Below are 21,621 nucleotides of genomic sequence, written 5' to 3' on the forward strand. Positions count from 1 at the left end.
CTTTTTATTAAAAACAGGTGGTGACTCCTGTCAGGAGATTCCCCTAAGTCAGTTAGCCCAATCTGCTCCTCCAGCAAATGGCACCAATACGATGAACACTCTGAATTGTCCTGGTACTCCTGAATACCAAAATCAGACAGGTGATTCTGTGAGACATCTTGCTTCAAAGGTGAGTTTTCACTTGTTGATAGATTTTCAGTATGTTAGAAAACTCCTAACTTGAGAGGAGACAGCCTGCTGTGCTGTCCTCCTGAGTACGCCAGTAGGTGGTGGTGGGAGAACAAGCAGTAATTTTGGACACTTCTAAAAGATGTGTACGTTTCATGACTGGTGAAACCAGCAATCTGCCTTTTCTACCTTTCAAGTTATTGCTTGAATTCTGCTTGGTCTTTGAAAGAGTTTTATTAGAAATTTCACATCAGTTTCATGTGTGTATGGGAGTTTGGGATCCTTTACTTGCAGAATGGGCTGTGTGTTCTCTGCAGGTAGGTTCTCAGTGTACCTTCCTTCCAAAAGCAAAATTGGGGCGGGGGGGGGGGGGGGGGGGGGGGGCGGGGCGCGGGGAAGGAGATAAACCGTTTGGTCTATGTATAAGCCATCTATATTCAATGATACAGGTTGAATCTGGATGTAGTCTTGCTATTTTCCATACTCTGAGAGTCTGAAGTAAACAATTTAAAAGTTACTTTTGCATTAGATAATTATGATAAGTGTGTTATTTTTTCCCTAAGCAATAAAAATAATTAATGTCTGAATTGCCTACTTTATTCAAATAGTTGTGAGGAAAACATGAGGTTATCGTTGCAGTCTTTAAGGTGACATGTATTATTCGGAAACAATGTTATGAAAGCCACTGAAGTGCAAACTTTGTATTTACTGTGAACACCAGGTTTTCCTTGTGGTTTGATTTTTTTTCAAAGAAATATGGCCTATGTGATAAGTAATACACACCTTTGTAATAATCAGAATAAAGCCATTTGTCTTCTTTATCTGTTTGCTGTTATGAGGATGTCTTTAATATCTGTCTGTCATCTACTTCTGTATGATGATGATCAGATTACTCGTCAGGTAATTACAGTGTGTGACACGATGTTGTCAGATTATAGCTAATAGGTTGCTTAGAGCCTCAAGTTATTTTTCTTGTACTACTTGGTTACTTAGCTGTTTACCCACTGTATCCAAATGGCATGAACTCAGATTACTATGTTTTGCTGCCAGAATCTGACATTTTGATGTCTTTTCCTCTTTGCATGCCCTACAAGGTCAAAATCTATTTATAGGCTTCTACTCTGTGTCTCTGACACAGGCCATCTGAGACCAGTTGCAGAGTTAGATTATTATTCTAACACTAAAAAGTGTTTTATACTTGAAAGAGAAATGTAGTAACATTTTATCAAAATTGGACTAATTTTTTTTTTTAATTCTCCAGGTCGTTGCTTATCACTACTGTCAAGCTGACAACACATACACGTGTCTTGTTCCAGAATTTGTGCACAGTATTGCAGCTTTACTTTGTCGTTCAAATCAATTAACAGCATACAGAGATCTTCTAATAAAAGAGCCTCACTTACAAAGCATGCTTAGCCTGAGATCTTGTGTGCAAGATCCAGCAGCAGCTTTTAAAAGGGGAGTGTTGGAACCACTTTCAAACCTCAGGAAAGGTAGGTTAAGCAGGAAGTGACTTGGAAACTGAATGTAAACTGCATCAAAAGTGGGGGAAAAAAAATCTAAGAATATGTATTTTAATGCTCTAAGAGAAATAAATAAAGCAGAGCATTCCAGAGGAAGGGATTCCTTAATTGTGGTAGTTATTTGTAACAATAATAGGTAGGTTTTGAACGGTTATTTCATGTTTTAAATAAAATTATATTAAAATACATCAAAGGTCATGGAAACTTTACATTTATTGTTTTGTCATAAAACTCAAGGATAACTTTGTGGCTTGAAGTTAAGGGTGGCATATTTGCATTAAAGGATTTTGTTTTCAGATGCTTTTGTGTTTTGCCACACTTCTGTTTTGTGATTCTCTGTGCCTAAACACCTGCAAAGTGGATGTGTCCTTTGCTCGCTTTTAAAATTGATATCACAGTTTCCCAAGAAAGCGTGTAGCATGATTTTCATATTTTTTAAAAAAAGCTATCAAACTCCTCCTTGAAAACAGCTAGCTTCGCAGTATATGCCAGCTTGAGCAGGTACTTGATACCTGGCAAGATGGGGGAGGAGATTTGCCTATGTGTGAACAGAGCATGTGTCATTCCTATGAAAACTCTTTTGCAGTTCTTGAATTTTGTTGACAGTCAACAAAATTCCTGTGAAATCCATTGGCAAATCTTATGTTTACCACTGGGATTTTCATCCTTAACAAGTGCTCAAAATGAATACTGCTGTTTTCTTAAGCTGTTGCAAAATAAACTTTTCTCCTCAGAACTGAAAGTGTAAACCAGTGCCTTTATGACTTTTGCAAATTGTAAATTTTTTTGTTTGGTAAGTCCAGTAAAGGATAAGTTTTAAGTAAATAGCTAATAATCAAAAGCAGTGTTAACTAATAGCTTAACCTATGTATGCCTTCTTCCCATATCCTTGCATCTCTTACGTTAACAGCCTTGTTCAATCTTTTAACTTTTTAAATCTGTTGTGAAATAGATCCCTAGTAGTAGTGCAGTAAAAAGCACTATTTTAAGTGATTCTTTCCACTTTTTATCAGTTTATGGCGATGTTATTTTATATCTCCTAATGTTGCTTTCAATCTCCTAAATGCTGTAAGATGTATTGCTGCACATAAAGGTAATTTTTATTTCTTGACATTCCAAACTTGGGGATAAAAATATGGCACTTAATAGAAGAATTTGCATTCATCCTTTCCTTTTTTTATTTTTGTATTTCAGAGCGGAAAATTCCTGAGGAAGACTATATAATTTTGATAGATGGTTTAAATGATGCAGAATTTCATAAACCTGATTATGGTGACACAGTTTCTTCATTTATCACAAACATAATCCGTACGTTTCCTCCCTGGCTGAAGCTCATTGTGACTATAAGAACTAACTTCCAGGTAAAAACAGCTTTTAACTTTTTTTTTTTTTTTACCCTCAAAGACTAAGTGATCTTTTATATTGGTGCAGCTGCATTATTATGAAAAATACTGGGTTTAGAGGAATTCAAAGTAAAGTCTCTTGGTCTTTTTTCCTTCCTTTGTTATTGCATGTTTATTTACAGTACACAAGTATGATACCAGGGGCCCTTTTTGTTTTGAATCTCTTTCCTCAGTAGGCTAGTAGAATTGCTAATAAAAGAAGTCGTGAAATCTGAGTATGTTTCCTTGGCCTTCAAGAGTGAAATGGGCAAATGAATGGTTGAAAGCTTAAAAAAAATAAAAGTAATTAGAAGCCCATAGTGATTTTCCCTTTGGTGTTTACTTCTTGGAGTGTATTTCTGCTAGTGTTATGCTCTGGGTTTTCACTTTTGAGGAAGGGATAAGCCACAATTCCACTATCTGTGTTGATGAGATTGATTTCTGGCCTTACTACCTTTGATCCCTCTGCATCTCTTCATCTCTCTGAATCCAGCCTCAAAACTTCTGGTTAAAGCATTTTGTCAGAATTAAGCAGCTAAGAGATACTTGCAAGTATCCCGAGTGCGTTCAAGCAAGGACATACAGAATTCCCATTGTTCTGCGCTGGGCAGTAATGTTCTGAACAAAGTTCTGGTTTTGTTTTCAGCACTAGTCAGGCTGTTTAAAGCCTTCAGTTAGCTTCAGTTGAAAAAAAGCAGCTGTGTCTGGTTTAGTCATCTACCGTATCTCTGACATAGCACCCTTTATATATTTCAACAATGCTTGAGATACAGCTCTGCCAGTCGTACGCTGCTGCTTCACTAGGCATCTTGCACTCTTAAAGACAGCTTGAAGGAGGACCAACTCCAGCTCTGTGGTAGCTGTTTCCTAATGCAGTCAGGAGTATATCTGGAGAGAAGTGGACAGATTACTCCAGAGTTATTCTGTGTACCAAGCTGACAAGGTGCCAGACAGTGGTGGTGTGGAGTTGGATGTGTGGTGGGGTTGGACTCTGTGACCTTTAAAGGTCCCTTCCAACCCCAGCTGCTCGATGGCTGTAAGTCTGTTTTGACCATGTTGAAGTGCAGGTGTGCCTCAGAACAGCCTTCTGAGAGTTTGTTCTGTATCTGCCTTCTTGCTACTAGGACTCTGAACATTTAACTGCCTGCAGAGTTGAGTTCTCAACTACATTTTTATTTTTAACAAGGAATTTCTGTAGTAGAGACTGTTTCTCCTCAGGAGAAGTGTGCATCTGCGATCAAAACATTTCACTGGCCTGAAAGTTCAGCTTTTGAAATCCACGTGACTACTTTAAAGGGGAATTAAGAGTTCTTTTTTAGGTTGTGAGGTTGTGAAAGTTTGTTAAACACTTCTGATATATGCCTCTATGTAATAAGTTTTAGGTCTTTCGGATTTTTATTTACATAAACATAAACGTGTTCCGTGAACATAAAAATGTGTTTGGGTGAACCTGTGGAAGTGCCTGTGCCATACCTGGTACTTGCCTTGAACTAAATGGGACTTCGTATGTGTGGGTGGTACCTTTCTGGCACATTGTTATGGGAAGATGTTACAATGAGGAGATTCTCTTCTGTTTTGTCATTTGTGGTATTTCTTAATAAATCATTCCTTCTTAATTGATCATTCCTTCTACCTCCCCCCTTTCCCCTGGCCTGTCCAATTCTGGGAACTGTTTCATGGTCCCTTGAGTCTAAAGTGATCACTGCTGTAGATCCTCCCCTTCAGCTGCCTTGCTGTGCTTTGTCAGTAAAATATTTGAGACCTTCCTATGAAAAATGATGCAATGTAGAAATATTGTTCTACCTGTTACCGGGGGCCAATATTTGCGAAGCTGTTGCAGAGATACTGAATTTCTTTGTAATTTGTCTGGTGCTCTTTACAGAACAGAAATATAGCAAAAAGATGCATTGTTGAGTTTTCAAGTGCTGGAATACTGTAATGCCTGTGTGGTTTTGTTTTTGTTTGGTTGGTTTTTGGTTTGTTTTCTTTCTTTTTTTCCTCTCTTTCCCCCTCATAGGAAGTAGTAAGTTCACTGCCCTTTATCGCAATATCCCTGGACAATTTTCCAGACAACAAAGAAATTCACGATGACTTGAATGCTTATATTCAGTACAGAATTAATAACAGCCAGGAAATTATAAACAACCTATCTTTAAATGGAAAAGCTGATGCAGCTATTATTGGGAAAGTGAGTAACCACCTGATCATGAGAAGCCTGGGATCTTACCTCTATTTGAAACTCACTCTGGATCTTTTCCAAAAAGGTCACCTAGTAATCAAAAGTGCAAGCTACAAGGTTGTTCCAGTGTCTCTATCAGAACTGTACTTACTTCAGTGCAATATGAAGTTCATGACAAACTCTGCTTTTGAGCGAGCCCTGCCAATATTAAATGTGGCACTGGCATCCCTACATCCCATGACAGATGAACAGATTTTCCAAGCTATTAATGCAAGCCAAATAAGTGGTGAACAACAATGGGAAGACTTCAGCCAAAGGATGGAAGCCCTTTCATGTTTTCTGATAAAAAGACGTGACAAAACACGTATGTTCTGCCATCCTTCCTTCAGGGAATGGCTTGTTTGGAGAGCAGATGGTGAAAATACAGACTTCTTATGTGAGCCAAGGTAAATGAAACCTGCAGTAAATCATGTTCAAATAACTGCAATTATGTTTTATATAATTGGTTGCAACAATTGGTGAGAGGAAAGAGTAAAGTTAAAATACAAGCATGCCTGATTTTTTCCAAAATGAAAACTTTTATATGTTTAGAGATAAGCTTGACCAGAAGTATCAGAGGTTACAATACATAATTGACTTTGTAGAACTTGCAGATTTGCATTTAACTTTGCTACCTTTGTGAAGAAATGAGAGTACTGTGGTGTTATTGATACAGTAAAGTTGTTGACAACTACGTGCAGCAGCACTTCGTCTATTTAGAGTGCAGGAATAAAAAGAACAGGTCATTTGAGCTCTTTTAAATGTAAAAATATTAAGACATTTCATTCTATAATTATATTCTCATGGCATTGTTTGTTCCATCTCACCTTCCTTTACTTGACATGAACGAGTTAAATTGGAGACAATAAGCTGCTGTAGCACATTCACATTCATGCAGTCCATGTCTTCCATTTTTCTCATATTCTTCAGAGTTTTAGTTTTTTTGTTTTTGCAAAACAACAAAAAATGCTGACATTTGAAATTATCACTGACCCAACACTTCTTAGAGTGGATTTAACAAGAACAGTTCGGCAGGTGGAATTATCAGGGTTGCAGACTGTTTGGCCCCTACCATGGGTGCTCTAACAGAAGGTGGAGTGTTACCTTGTTGTACTTAAAGCTTCTGTTTTTTCAAAGTTCTGTTCAGAAATCTCTGAAGGTGGGGCAAGAAGCCCCCAGAATTTCATCCCCCAGATGAATAGTCTAATTAGCATATGGTTAATTGTCCAGTTCCAGTATAAAGTCTGATTAATGTATAGTATATGATAACCTTGTTGTCTCAGGGTTATGCCATTTCCACTGTTGCCTAGAATACTGACCACTGACTAATGTAGGTGAAGAATTACTAAATACACATTTTATCTCTAATATCAGAAGGATTCAGATCTTCTTGAAGGATTAGGTTTTATGTAAGGTACCTGCAGTCTCTCACAAGACATAAGGGGAGAAGTATGCAAATGTATTCTATGGTGCTATGGAATCTGTGTCCAAACCTGCATGGGTGCTGATGTGGGCTGCTTGTGAGGTGACAGTCGAGAAATATTAGGAGTAGGTTTCAACTTTTGAAATTTGCTCTTTTTCTCTTTGTGTCATTTCATTATGGCAAGAATTTTGTTTAGATGTAATGGTATGTTTCAGTAGTCTGACAGAGAAAGTTGAGCTATTATAACAGGCATGCAGATGTGTTAGGATATTGACTGAAAGTATAGTTATGAAAGCATTTCTCTCTTAATCCTTTTTACTAGGAATGGACATGCTCTACTGGCTTTCATGTTTTCTCGACAAGAGGGAAAGTTAAACCGCCAACAAACTATGGAACTTGGTCATCATATACTTAAAGCTCACATTTTTAAGGTAAAGCTTACAGCTTAATAGGTTTTATGACTTATTCATTTAAATACATCTTAGAGATTCTCCTTTGAGTTGCTTTACTAGTTTGTTAGAAGCTTATGCAAAATACCTGGTAGTGCTAACAAACAAAATTGTTACTTCTCTTTATACTCACAAATTATAGATATAAGTAGCATTTCTAATCCTATAGAGAGATTTCCTGTTATGTCGTTTCTGTTAGGGTCTCAGTAAAAGAACTGGAATTTCTTCCAGTCATCTTCAAGCCTTGTGGATTGGTTATAGTACTGATGGACTGTCTGCAGCCCTTGCTTCTCTGAGAAACATCTATACACCCAATGTGAAGGTAAGAAAATAAGCATTCATGTACAACTGGTGCTTTCATCTGCTGCTGTGGCTGTAACTCTGTTGATGAATGTTGAAATTAATGTAACCCTTTAGAGGAAAAAAGCCACCACTATGCATCTGTAACTGAACTCCTTTATCATGAGCCTTCACCTACTTTTTTAAGCTGTTGTTAAAGCCCATCTCAGTTTTCCGTCATAGTTTTGATGGGAGAAAGGGTTTCACCCTGATTCTGATGCAGTAGCATAGGTAAGTGTGTAGATGCATTTTCAGGGGGGCAGATGCACCACCTGATCTGCTGGGCAGATATCAGCTGTATTTTCTTTTGTGGGGAAGTAACAAGGGAATTGCAAAAGGGGAAGTACTGTAAGAATGGAAGGGTGCAAAATTCCAGAACTTTGCACTATTATTTGAATCCCTGGATTATGGATAGGGAAATTCAAGTTGACAAGTTGCAATTTTGGCCAGCTGCTAAGCCTTTTGATTGGAAATTTGCATTTACGTGGACACAAATGCATGCTCTGATAATTTTTTGGAGATTGCTTTTTATACAATCTGGTTCTGTATTAATGGGACTAGTTACATAAATCTGCAGAGTAGCAGCAAGTCACGCAGATGAAATTGTGGTGAGAGAGTAGTGAGTTTCAGGGGAGAGGTGAGTCTTCTGTCAGGAGTACATTGTTCAGTAATACAATAATCAAATTGCTAACAGATTATTTTAAGCCTTCATATTGCTATACGTGTGATAAAATCAATGTCTGCCAATAAAGTCTGCATCAGTATTAGGGAGTAACATGTGAGTACCTGAACCAAGATGTCAGAGTCGCATAATAATAATAAATTCAGACAAATATGAGGAAAAAATTGTTGTGTTGAAATTATATTTTAGGTGAGTCGGCTGTTGATCTTGGCTGGAGCAAATGTGAATTATAGGACTGAAGTACTAAATAATGCCCCAGTGCTGTGTGTCCAGTCACACCTTGGACATGAAGAAGTGGTCACTCTTTTACTAGAATTTGGAGCTGCTATTGATGGAACTTCAGAAAATGGGATGACTGCACTTAGTTATGCAGCTGCTGCAGGTCACATGAAGATAGTTTCACTGCTGTGCAAAAAAGGTGCAAAGGTAAGCTGATGCACAAAGATGGCAATGTTTGCAGCCAAAAAAAATCATGCAAAGGGCTAAGAAAACTGTTGTGGATTATGTAAGTACATAATTAACACACGTAGACTTGGAGCAGGGTGGTGGGGGAGTCCAGAACATCTCCACAGACTTCCATGAAGCATTTTCCATGTGCCATCATGACCCTTTGACCGTCCAGCCAATTTTGGATCCACCTCACTGTGCACTTACATAAGCTGTACTTCATCAGCTTATCCACGACTGTCTTATGAGAGACTACATCAGAAGCCGTAGTAAAGTTGAGGTAGACAACATCCACAGCTCTCCCCTCATCTACCAAGCCAGTCCCCTCGTGGTAGGAGGCTGTCAGGTTGGTTAAGCATGATTTCCCCTTGGTAAACCCATGCTGACTACTCCCAATCACCTTCTTGTCCTTCATGTGTTTGGAAATGGCTTCCAGGATTACTTTTTCTATCACCTTCCCAGCAACTAAGGTGAGGCTGTTTAGTTTGTAATTCCCTAGATCTTCCTTCTTGCCCTTCTCAAAGACAGGAGTGACATTTGCTGTCTTGCAGTGCTCAGGAGCTTCTCCTCTCTGTGGCCTTTCACTAGGCTTTTTAACTCTGAACAATTTCTTTCCCAATGCAGGCTGACTGGGTAGACAAGAAAGGCCAGTGTGCTTTGGTCCACAGTGCATTGAGAGGGCATTGTGATATCCTTGAGTACTTGCTCAATGTTGTTTGGCTAACTCCTTCCCAAGAGCAACATTCACTAAGAAAAGGCCAGGCACTGCAACAAGCTCTAACAGCAGCTTCCAGTATGGGACACTGTCAGGTAGGTTGGTAGTTCAGATATTTCCAAATCTGTTTGAATTTATCAGAATTGTACAACTGTGCTTGCAGCTATTTTGAAAAGAGGTTTGGAAGGCAGCGCTATTGAAACTGCTGATATTTAAAATAGTAGGCATTCTTAGCTGCTGTTTTAAATGCTGTAGTCAATTGTCCAATAATATTATTTGCTTCAGTATTTGTTTATACGTAACTTTCTGTGTACTTTTTCCTCTCTGTTCCTGGAAGTTGTTCTAAATCTTTAGTGGCAATGATGATATTCTGTATCAGTGATCCAACCTGGTATGTTTCTGCTTCAGGTTGATTTTATTTTTTTTTTTTTCATAGTATAACAAATCATATATTGCACGTACATGCACATGCTTAACTTTTTAACCTGATGCACATGTCAAGTTATAGACTTAATTCTGCATAATGTTACTTAAGACAGAAAATTGGGATTGTGTGCGTGTATATGATAAAAGAAGGTTTCTCAGCATTACAGTATTATTCAGTAAAAGGAATGCTAGAAGTAAACACATAAGAGATGCAAAATGCTTTCGATATTTAGGCGATACAACTATGCCTTCTGTTCATTGGGAAAGCAAATATTAACCTGGATATAAAAGTAATTGGTAAGTAAAGATACTTGAATAAAGATCACACTGATGGAATTTCCTGTGAATGTATTGTAAGCGATATGTCAAAAACAGAAACTTAAAATGTCTTCAGTAAAACCATTTCAATATTTACTTCTTTTAAATCTATTTTTAATTGCTGTAAGATCAAGAATCTGATCTTTAAAGTTGTTTACATGATTCAAACATAAGAGATGTATATGTGTAGTTAATTTACTATATGATATATATAAGCCATCACTGTCTGTCAGTATAAATTTGAGGATTCTGAACTATGATTAACTTTTATGCGTAATTATGTCACTCTCATAAAAGTTATTTACTACCACTGATTAAAAGAAAGCAGTCAACTCCTGAATATCAGCAAAATAGGTCATATTAATCATAAATACCCTTACCTGAAAATGTCCATCTTTCTCTATTTTTAGGATACTAAGAAGCTTAATTCTTAGCTAGAAAAAAGACTTGTGTTTCACGAATTTTAAATAGATTATATTCCAGCATTTCAGGTTACAGAGTTTTCCATACATCGTATACAACTTGTCATACAGCCTGAAAATACTCATAGACTCTCTCCTTTCCTACCTTTGCTTTTTCCTGTAGCATCCAAAGCTTTTGCTAGTACGATTTTACTCCCTCACCTGGTTGCTGCAGTCTCTATGACAGTGTCTCCCATTAGAAAATCTGTTTAAAACAGCCTTAGAGGAGGTTTTAGTTTAATAATCTTTCACTAGCAGGTGGTTACAAAACATAATTTTCTTAATAAAATAAAAACACAGAAAAACTTAATTTATAACTCACCTCAACTTTAAAAATTAGCCTGTAACAATGTATGCTTAAACCATTCTGTGAAGAATTTTTGAAAACAGCTAAGATCTAAACAACGTCAAATGAAAAAAAATTGGTATTGTTATTTTACAGGGTGTATGCAAATGTTCTGTTTTTTCCCCTTTGTTTTAGACAATGTGGAGCTTCCTTACTGAACTGGGATGCTTTGTTTTTATTTTTGGCATTGTTTGTCTTGATTATTCTGTTATATGTAGGTCACACAAGAGCTCATTAAATCATCATCATGCAAAACACCGTGAACCAATTAACAGAAGGGCACTGGGCTGTTTTTTTTTAAACTGCTTTTCATAACTTTCAGTCATCTTCAAGTTATACTAAAAATCATACTGAACTAACTCTGATGGATTGTAAACAATATTAATTTTCTTGGATTCATATGCATGGAGAGAGAAGCACTCTCAATTGTTTTAAACCCTTTATCTGTTGCTATTTCTTGCAAGTGACTGCTGGTTTTTCTGATCCACCACATCTCTGCTGTTTTTGACAGGTCATTTCTTATATCTTGACAATTGAAAAGGATCATGAAATAGATATCAATGACACTGATGACTTGTGGGGAGAAACAGGTATTTCCTTTTGCATATTTTCCCTAATTAGACTTGCTCATTTAAGAAGTAAGAGTTTTTAATTTTGATTTTTTAAATTTAATTTTCTGTGATAGAAGTCAAGGGGAAATACCAGATTTAATAATAAAATGCAGTTTATAAGTAAGTACAGAGTCATGTACTGACGTGTTATATTAAGATTACTGTAAATTGCTGACTTCTAATTAAATTTAAAATTTTCAGTGGAAATAAAGTGCATCAGGCTTCAGTGTAGAATTTTATAGGATTATCTGTTTGAGAACTTTTTGAAAAATCTCATTTGTTTGCAGGAAATGCTAGGCATTTGTTCTAATGAGGCAATGGATGAAAAGACATGCCTTTATGTAAGGGAAATGGCAAATATTTTTTTAAAGACAGACTGTAAGGTGTGCAGCCTGCAGCTGAAAGTTTCCCTGTTTTACCATATGAGTAGCATCTCAATTTCATTTAAACAGTGGAGATTGCACAAGCAAGTGGGAAAGCAGTCTCTTTTAATGATTGTCAGTAGCCTCTTCACATACTGGAGGAGCAAATGTTCTTTATTCCTATGCATATACAAAACTCTTGTTGCAAAGCCAATGAATTCCAGAAAACATACATCTGTTTCTAAATCAATTTTCCTTTAATATTTCCTTGTCAATGTTTTGTATTGAAATTCTTGGTTAATGTATTGGGAGCCTTTACTCATTAAGTGCATGCTTCCTTATACAGTCCTAACTTGGGATGGAGGTGGAGGTCTGAGTCCCTGTGGCACTTCTGTGCTCTCTGAGATACAGAGTAGTAAGTTTGGGACAAGAAAAACACGTAGAGTGAGTCAAGGTAGCCACAGGATTAGCATTACATGAAATACTACTCTGATTATCGAACATAAATTTATCTGGAAAGGATGCTAACTTAGGTGCTGCTGGAATCTTCGCAGTTTTGCATGTGTGGGTGGACTTACATTTGCATTGTACTGCATGGTTCTGTGGTGTCTATTTTGTAAACGGGATCATGATACGGAACTGGGTAGCGATAAAACGTAGAAGTATGAGGCAGATGGAGTGAGGGACCGTGTTTTGTGAGTTGCTGTTCTGGAAAGGGAAGATCCATCGCACCTTAAAACAGCATAGAACAACCTTAAAGGTCATTCCTGTTCATTCAGTAATATGTTCAGGAACAGCTTGTTTCTGTTCATGTATTTGTGCTGCTGTTAACCTGCTTGAGTCCTAAGTTGGTTCCACTCATAGCAGAGGCTATTTCAATATCATTTTGCATTGTGAGTCTTCTAGAGGGAAGGATGACTAGAGATCATAATTTCCATTCCCAGTATTTTATCACATTAATGTAGATGAAGGTCGTGTTCCTGTGAAGTACAGGCTCAAGGCAGGTTAAATAGCAAATTAAAGTGGAGCAGATAAAAAAGTCACATAACACATGAGAAGGTGTAGGGGTGGGAGAGTTTTAAGTTTAATTCTCTAAATTTCCTTAGTTTGCCTTTTCCAAAGTCCATGTTACTCTCTCTTGGCTGCAAAAGACAATCTTAGGTTAAAGACATCTCTGAGATGTTTCTCCAGCCTCATCTGTTCTATACAGATTAGCTAATTTGGAGCATTACTTACTGTCTAGTAAAAGTGGTAGAAAATAGCATCATTTTGGCTGCTGTCAACTTTTGCAGAGTACCATTAGGCTGATCAGAGGGGAGATCCTTTTGAGCAGAACAGTTGGAATTCCTGAGCAGGATTTAGTGGTGATGTTGTTTAAACTGACTGGAGGAATTGGTTAGTTGTCCTATACCTGGATAAGGTATAGGGAGTTATATTGTTGCTGTAATGTTAGTTATGCCATGAGTTAAAATTGCTGGTACTGACAGAATAAAAAATGTGAAGTTTTTGAACAAGATAGTATGTTTTGCCTTTAATGTTAATATCTGTAGCAGTTACTTTCCAGTTGTTCAGATCTAAATAGTTGAAGTAACTGTAACGTAATGAAGTACCAGTGAATGAAGAGTGAATGGGTTGGATATTGTTTAAAAAAACCCAACACAAACCCAAACTACTTCCTGCAGTGTTTGTAATTTCATTTATCATCGGCATTCAATGGAATTTTAAAAAATTCCACTTTATCATGTTTGAAAATGCTGAAAAATGAGTAACAAGAAATTCAGGATTTGACCCACATCTTATTGGAAAATATAAATTGTTAGGATTTAGAAAATGGAGGGATGAGTCCTTCGCTGATTTTTGCAGAAGTTAGTACGTGAACCCATTTTCTAAACAGCATTAACACTACTGATGACACTACCAACACAAACAACAACCACAAAAAGTTTTAATTTCAAGCTCCATTTAAAACACACAGTAAAATGTAAGAGGGGAAAAATCATGATGGGGAAAATATTTTTTTTTTTCAACCTCCATGAGTGTCACAGTGAAAAGCAAGCAGTATAACCAGCTATAGGAGAAGGTGGCAAGCTGTTTAAGTGTATAGCCTTACAGCAACACTGCAGCATTATGGTACTGAGTAGAATCACAAAGTATTAGTGCCAAATGTGTGGCAGTTACCTGCTTTCTCACAAGCCCCATATTGTGAACATAGATGTGCATTAGTTTTCATCTTAAGAAATTGTGTTGGGCTGCTCCATCCAGCACGTGGGTGCGCAGGTGTGTATGCAGTTGCAATACTCTGGTGTTTTCAGCCAGGGCTGAAAGGGTGTCTTCTGATAGTAGCATCTATCTGTTTAAAAGTTGCAAGGTTATGGCCATAGGTCAAGAGCACTCTCTGTTGACTGCATACATTGTTCAGTTCAAAGAAAGACTTGTAAGGTGAACTAGAATGTGGCTGTCTTGTGTACTGGGAAACGTATGGCAGTCCCTGAGGTCTGGAGCAGGGTTAACACACAGGAACTAGAACCATTCATTGATAACTTACTGTGGTTTTCACCATGAGAAACAGAGGAAACCATTCTTAAGCAGTGCAGAATGAAGCTAAATTGTCCAAGAATACAGACTTTCTGCAGGTAGCTAAATATCTGATATTTGGCAATACATCACTACTAGGGACTGAGTAAAAAGTACTTCCTAGAACTTGATTTACCTTTGCTGAACCCCAGAACTGTTACCATCTTCACCTTTGGGAAGGGCCTGATGGAAAGAGGTGAAATGAAAATGGAACTAGAACAGGCTAGTGTGTTTATCCAAAATTTTCATTATGATTCCTTTTAACCTACAAACTGTGCACGTGGTACAGTTGTTATCTTGGAGAATCATCTCTTTATTTACCAGAGAAAGTCTCTGGCTTATTGACTTAACCTGATTCTGTCTAATCCATTTGAGTCTGAGAATAGTTACGAAATAGTTGTGGAGCAGCTGAGTTGAAAACACTGGGGATTTGGTAACTCTCACATAATGTGCATATGCGAAAAGATGTGATAAACCAGCTGAGAGATGATGTTGATGAAAATGCTTTCTTTTAGCCCTAACAGCTGCAGCAGGAAGAGGAAAACTGGAAGTCTGCAAGTTACTTGTTGAACACGGAGCCGTTGTGACGAGAGCTAATAGGAGGGGGATTCCTCCACTTTTCTGTGCAGTACGGCAGGGGCACTGGCAGGTCTGACACATCTTCACGAATAAAATGGATTCCTCTGGGAAGCGGTCCTTGATTCCTGCCATCTCTAGTCCTATAATAAATTAGTGTAAATTTTCTAATACACATTTGCGTCACCTTCAAAGGGATGTGTTCAGAAGCTCACTTCTTAAGTTATTAAAAGTGATACAAAGGATTTGAAAGTACATCAGCTGCATGACAGCCTTAGTCATAATATACCTGAAAAGTAGCACGTGGGCTTTAAAATGCTTTGTTTCCTAGACCAAGAACAGAGGCGATTTCAGATTCTCCATGCTGCTGCTGCATTAATGGAGAGCAGACCTTAGGGTCAGGAGCCTTCCTCATGCTGGCCACTGCTGTCAGGAGAAGGCCCTGAGCTGCAAACAGTTAGCTTGAGCTGCACAGGATTTCTCAATGATTGCTATAAGTAACTCCTTAGTCCTCTTCTTTAAAAGTTCAAGCTGTTCTGGCTAAGGTTTAAATCTACCAATTTACTTTTAAATTGCTATTTTCTATTTCAGATTGCTAAACTTCTAGTGGAGCATGGGTCTGACGTGAATTTAAGTGACAAGCAAGGGCGAACTCCACTTATGGTGGCTTCTTGTGAAGGACATTTGAGCACTGTGGAATTTCTGCTTTCTGAAGGTAGAAAATAAACAGTGGTTCAAGGTTGCACCTAGCTGTACCAGAGACTGCACCTGTGTGAGTTATGTAGTTTTGTTCATTAAACAGGACATCTTCCTAACAAAGTTAACTTTCGCTTTACAGGTGCAACCATTTCATCTCTGGACAAAGAAGGATTGACAGCTTTGAGCTGGGCATGTCTAAAAGGCCACAGGGAAGTGGTTCATTATTTAGTTGAGAAAGGTGCAACAACTGATCAGACAGACAAAAATGGACGAACACCCCTAGACCTGGCAGCTTTTTATGGAGATGCTGATATTGTAAGTAGAACCAACAAGTAGAAATGCTACGCATGTATTGAATTCTCATAATGCAAAACAAAGATTAGAAAAAATACTGCCAAACAAAATAGAAAAGTTTGAGGAAGCAGCCTTTGAAAATTCTCTTACGCTGCTAGCATCTTGACCGCAGCTTTTACTTGGAATGTGTTTACTTGGAAAAGCATTTTCTAGGTAAGGTTTTAGTACCAAGGTGGTTGTGATAGAAGTCCAGCATTATGCTGTTACATTTTACAGCATGCTGTTGTACTTCATCATGAGTGTTGTAAATCTCAAGAAAAAGTAGCGTTTACAATTTCTGTGTTGGATGAACTGGAATTGGGGAGGAAAAAAACCCCCAAAACCCCTGTGGCACATGAAAGGAAAATATCTTTTTTCTGCAGACCTGTCAAGGTAATCTGACATGGTCCTTGTCAGTTGGGTGTCTTAGTGGAACAGAGACACCAAGTGAGAGATGCAGGAAGGAGAATAATATTGCTAGAATAGATGAAATGCAGAAAGATTTTTCTTCCTCATCATAAGGCACCATTATTTGTCTTTGATAGTTATCTTACATGCTTTGCATGACAGGGAGAGAACTGTGAGAAATCCTTAAGCTTTTCATCTTGTGAAGGTGGCACCGAGCCCATCTCGGTGTTACTCTCCAGTCTATGTATGTGGAAAATACGAGACCTGAGGTGTAAATTCAGTTTTTCTCAGTTTGTTCCACAGGTCATTTCAGAAATACAAGTGAAGCTCCTTTTTCGGTTCTGCTCCTTTCTCACATACTGCCTTCTCCCCCTGTAATAAGGAAAACAGTACAAGAATCTAAGGCATTTTAAGTGAAGTTTTTCTGAATCTGAAATGGACCGTGCCTGTCACTGAGATCAAAAGTATACAATAATATGTCTGTGATTTAGAATCATCTCTCTTTAAAATCACAGGTTTTTGAAGTGGTTGTATATCTTTGTTCTCATGCTTCAAAACTCAGTAATTAAGCACAATTCAGAAGCCTGGCCAGATAGGAATGCATTTTCCACAGACTGCATGGAAGGGCATGCTCAAGTCTGCATGCACTATAAACAGATCCAGGAGTTATCAGGAAGCTAGAAAGAACAGCATATGCAGCCTCCCAAACTTGCTAGTGTCTTTATTTCTAGAGTTTGCATAAAACAGCAGTTCTTGAATGAAAATACAGCCATGCAGCATAACATGCTATAGCACTGTAAGTCCCATTCGGCCTTAGTCAGAATTAAATTGAAATTGTAAATAAGCCCTTAGATCCTGTACTGGCTTTAGCAGGTTTCAGAAGTCGCATCACGGAGCTATTCCTGCTGCTGCGAGTGTTCGTAGTAACACCGGGTACCTGAAGAGGGACTTTCCTGCTGGGGAGCGAGGGGATGCCCAGGCTCCTGTACATACTTTCTGCAGGTTATTGCATCCGAGTTGTACAGGCTGCCGGTTCACCTGGCAGACTGGCCACATCCACGGTTCAGATGGCTGAACAGCCTGACCCTTGTGCCGGAGCAACAGAGGTGGAATAATGGGAATTTGGGGATCAGTCAGCAGGCCAGCAGCTTTGAGTCTTGGGGGCCTGTTAGTGGGAAGGGATGTTAATATCTCCCTATTGTTAATACAACAGTATTTACAGATGTATTTGGGCAAGCAGTGGTTATGTGAAAGAACTGTTGTTTACATCAAACCTGCCATTGCTGTCATTTCCTAGATATTGCGCTTCTGATTAGTGTTGCTGATGGACAATTACTAGAATTACTCCATTTTCTGGATGCTTGACGAATGCTTGGTGGAAGCTGGCGGTGTCTGGCAGGCTTATTTTGCTTTCTTAAACTTTCTTATTTGTACTTGCTGCATTTTACATTCGCTGCATTTATGACAAACTACAGTGTTAGACTGCTGTAACAAATGGTTAAGAAACGAATAACATTTTAAAAAATGTGGTTTTCTTTGTATAGAACAAGAACCGTAAGTTGTATTTTCACTGTTTATGAGAACATTGTAAAATCTGACCTTACGCACTTAGGAGTCCGTGTGTTTTCTGTTCACTGCGTGTCTGTGGCGTTGTGCACCATACTGGGAGCATGTGCTGGCACCGCGCTTCGTGCTGGCACTGCTGCCGTACGGCACAGCTGAAGCTGAAGGTGCGGGGCATGCGCTGCGGCTGGGCGCTCCCCAAGGCCCGCTGCCCCTACGCTTGAGTTGCTGTGTCTGTGTACGGGCAGGCAGGACGTGAACAGCGGAGGGAACAAGCATAACATGTTGGGCTTAGTGCTTTTTGACACAGGTACTTCCAGGAATTTGGGGGGGGGGTTTGTATATTTGAATACAAAGGGCGCTGCAGCCCTTAGGTGCAGTTTGATGGTGTTTCCACACTGTGGTGTCTTCAGTGGATGCAGTTCAATGGATTTAAAGCGGCTTTAGCATACACTGGAGTGTATATTCAGTATACTTCAAGGAAGATTAGGCAGTAGCTTAAAGATTTCACTGTTCTGCCTCTTCTGCCAGAAAGAATGTTACGAGGCTTATCTTGTGTCTTTTCACAGGTGCAGTATTTGGTAGAAAAAGGAGCGATGATTGAGCATGTCGACCACAGCGGCATGCGGCCACTGGACAGAGCTATAGGATGTCGTAATACGGCAGTAGTGGTTATGCTACTCAGAAAAGGAGCTAAACTAGGTGAGTAAAACTATCCTATACTCGGGAGAAACAACTGAATATTTACTTTGCTAGAATTACTGTAATTTCTGTAAAATAGATTAAATAAGTGAATCTTGAAATGCACTCTAGGTTTTTGCAGGTTGTATGTTTGCAGATGCCTGCTCAAGAGAAATCAATTTTTCTTTTAAAGGCAGACTCTCAAGACTCACTTCAGAAGTGAGGAAAAGCAAGTAATTTTATTCTTTTCCTTTCTCCAGTGTATGTTGATGAGGAGGTCTGGAGGAGTCATTCTTTATGCAGTTACTCTATCAAGATATACTTAAACAATAAAATTATTATTATGCTATTAGTGATGCTTAATTCTGACACTATCAGTGATCTAGATTAAGAAGTTTTAAGTTTTAATAATGTTCTTCTAATAAATTGTAGAATCATGGTTTTGCAAAGGGTGGGCAAAAAATATATGTCCAAATGCTCTATTATCAGTAGGCAAGTACATGGTGCAGGTGTGTACATGATAATTACTGTTAACTATAAATCATCATTTATTATTATTTAGTTACTAAGTATGATCAAATATAGATCCTTGCTTGGGCCTGAATTTTACCAGGACTTTCATACTGTCCTATAGTGGTTTTTGACCAGGGGTGAAACGAACTGGACTTTTTAATATCTGGATGCTATCTATGTGGGGGCAGCAGGGCACAGGTATGGGTATATACGTATTTTAAATACATGTGCACACACTGCTGCTAATAATTATAATTCCATGCAGGTGGAATATCTACTGAAATAGGACTAGCCTTTCTAGTGTTAATAGATATCAGAAACACACTTTCTTCCCTTTTGTCACAGATCCTTAAATTTTAACTTGCAGGAAATGCAGCATGGGCAATGGCCACCTCAAAACCAGATATCCTTCTTATTCTGCTACAGAAACTGATGGAAGAAGGAAATATGCTGTACAAAGTAGGTAGATTTTTTTTTTTTTTCTGGTAGCAGAACATTGGAATTCTGCCTGAAGATAGATTATTACCTCTTTACAGCTCCTTTTCTGTTCAAGCGAGGTGTGTACTTGCACATCCTCTCATGTTGAGAATGAGACCAAGAAATCTTGAGAACCCTGGGAAAGAATCATTGAAAAATCCTGTGTAAAATAAATGAAAATTTAAAGATAGAGAAGTACTTTTTCTTTCTGTTGAGCAAGGTGCTCTGGGAGCATTTGTAGCAGTCAGTTGCTTCGTAAGAGCAACTCGGAATGTAAGGTGCTCATTTGAAGGTGCCTTGTGGAATTAAGTGACATTTAGGCATATCCTTTTCCTCAGGGATAATGTTCTTTTGTATGCTATTTAAATGTGTAGTGAGGAAGGTGACAGCTTTTTTGATAGTGTCTTTTTACCTAGTGGTGATACGTTGCTCAGAAGAGGGACTGGAATTATTTTTGTAAACTGGTATAAACACCTGTGTTATTTCACCGGCGCAGCATTTAAGGTCTGTTCTAGCTAGAAGACTTGTAATTTGTAGGGGTTTTTAATAAAAGCCTTCAAATATGGGAGATAAGGTGGCAGATACTTGTTCTGTATCAAATAGCTTTGCACAGTAAAGAAGAGACACCCTTGAGACTTCGCCATCATGAATGAGGGTTGGACCTGCTTAGCTGCTTCCAACCCCGTATAGCAGTCTTACAAATTATCTGGATGTATTTGTAAGTTCATTGATCCTGAAATGGGTTTGGAGCTTTATATCCAAGCAGCTACCTTTAAGCATGGGACATCTTTCAGCGTAAAGGGTGATGGATTTTACACTACAAAGGCAGTCCTGTCATTCCTGGGAAGCCTCTTTTACGTCCCACTTCTCTAGCAGTGCATTGAATGCCACTCATTTATGGCTCAGGAAGAAGGTGCCACCGTGTCGCCAGCACCAGTTCATTTTCTTCAGTTTCTTCTCAAGTTGCAGGTGAACCTTGCCTGGACTTTGAGACCACGGAGTAATACAGCAGGACTTGGAACTAATATGTGTCACAATTTGCTACAAGGGGTTAAATTCCCTGCTGGTATCTATTTTTAGAGTGCTTAATTTTATTATAGTAATTTGAATGGACTTGTTAGAGCTATGATATGTCAGTTCATTAAGCTTTTTCCAATATACTTTTGAGTGTTTTAAATGAACAGTTGTTTTGCAGAGTAGCACATATTTGAGCATGCTCACAATATGCAGTAAGTACTTTGCAGCTCTCCAGCTGAATAAAATAAGATAAACCTTAAATATTTTCCTTGCTAACAGTAAATTTTGATCACTTTGAGTATTAAGATGAATTAAATAAAAAACACCCAATGTTTATGAAAAGAAATTAACTTGTTAAAATATCCATAAAGAAAAAAATTTCTTCATCTGTCAACTGCAAGATTTGCCTTTCTTACCATACTAGGAGGATTTCGGTGTTTGTAGGAAAACTGTCTGAAATCTTCAGTTTATTATGGAGAGTCTGAATATTTCCAGTGCCAAGGGCAGGTCACTCGGGCGGTCCCAAGGGACAGGTTCGCTCTCCTATCCAACCTCTGTTAAGCACTAGGAGAGTGACCTTTGACTGCTTCAGATTCATAGACTCAGTCACGCAGGTAGTGACAGCTGAGGCAGCGGCCAGGCTGCAGGTGTGTGTGCGGTGGTGTACATGCTGAACTTCTTCCTCTTTCCATCCAGCCCCTTACGTTGCCAGAGCTTGTTCTGCGCCATCCCTGATACAGGATATGTTCTACTAAAGCATCTAGGCCCTAGTTTTAATCAACTACATCACTAGATATTTGATTGCCGTGTTTTAAAATAGAGTTGTACATACATGGGCATTTCTGGTACAAAGTATAGTATTAACGCAGATACTATCCTGATGAAATACCATTAAAGCTATGAGTTTAGA

The 21,621-nt window shown here is 38.4% G+C and overlaps 1 protein-coding gene across 5 annotated transcripts in view; it reads left to right on the forward strand.

Moving 5' to 3' along the window:
- The window catches only part of TANC1 (tetratricopeptide repeat, ankyrin repeat and coiled-coil containing 1), a 95,605-nt gene that overhangs the window by 67,992 nt on the left and 5,992 nt on the right, over positions 1-21,621 (forward strand). For all 5 annotated transcript variants that reach the window (XM_056350075.1, XM_056350076.1, XM_056350077.1 and 2 more), the window contains 14 exons: positions 18-169; positions 1,430-1,661; positions 2,886-3,052; positions 5,091-5,698; positions 7,037-7,145; positions 7,363-7,485; positions 8,374-8,610; positions 9,256-9,441; positions 11,409-11,487; positions 14,960-15,093; positions 15,612-15,735; positions 15,859-16,034; positions 18,593-18,725; positions 19,585-19,676. In XM_056350075.1, coding sequence (XP_056206050.1) covers positions 18-169; positions 1,430-1,661; positions 2,886-3,052; positions 5,091-5,698; positions 7,037-7,145; positions 7,363-7,485; positions 8,374-8,610; positions 9,256-9,441; positions 11,409-11,487; positions 14,960-15,093; positions 15,612-15,735; positions 15,859-16,034; positions 18,593-18,725; positions 19,585-19,676 — 2,552 coding nt within the window. The remainder of the gene's footprint in view (positions 1-17; positions 170-1,429; positions 1,662-2,885; positions 3,053-5,090; positions 5,699-7,036; positions 7,146-7,362; positions 7,486-8,373; positions 8,611-9,255; positions 9,442-11,408; positions 11,488-14,959; positions 15,094-15,611; positions 15,736-15,858; positions 16,035-18,592; positions 18,726-19,584; positions 19,677-21,621) is intronic.

The sequence above is a fragment of the Falco biarmicus genome, chromosome 8, assembly GCF_023638135.1.
Source record: "Falco biarmicus isolate bFalBia1 chromosome 8, bFalBia1.pri, whole genome shotgun sequence".
NCBI classification, from domain to species: Eukaryota; Metazoa; Chordata; class Aves; order Falconiformes; family Falconidae; genus Falco; species Falco biarmicus.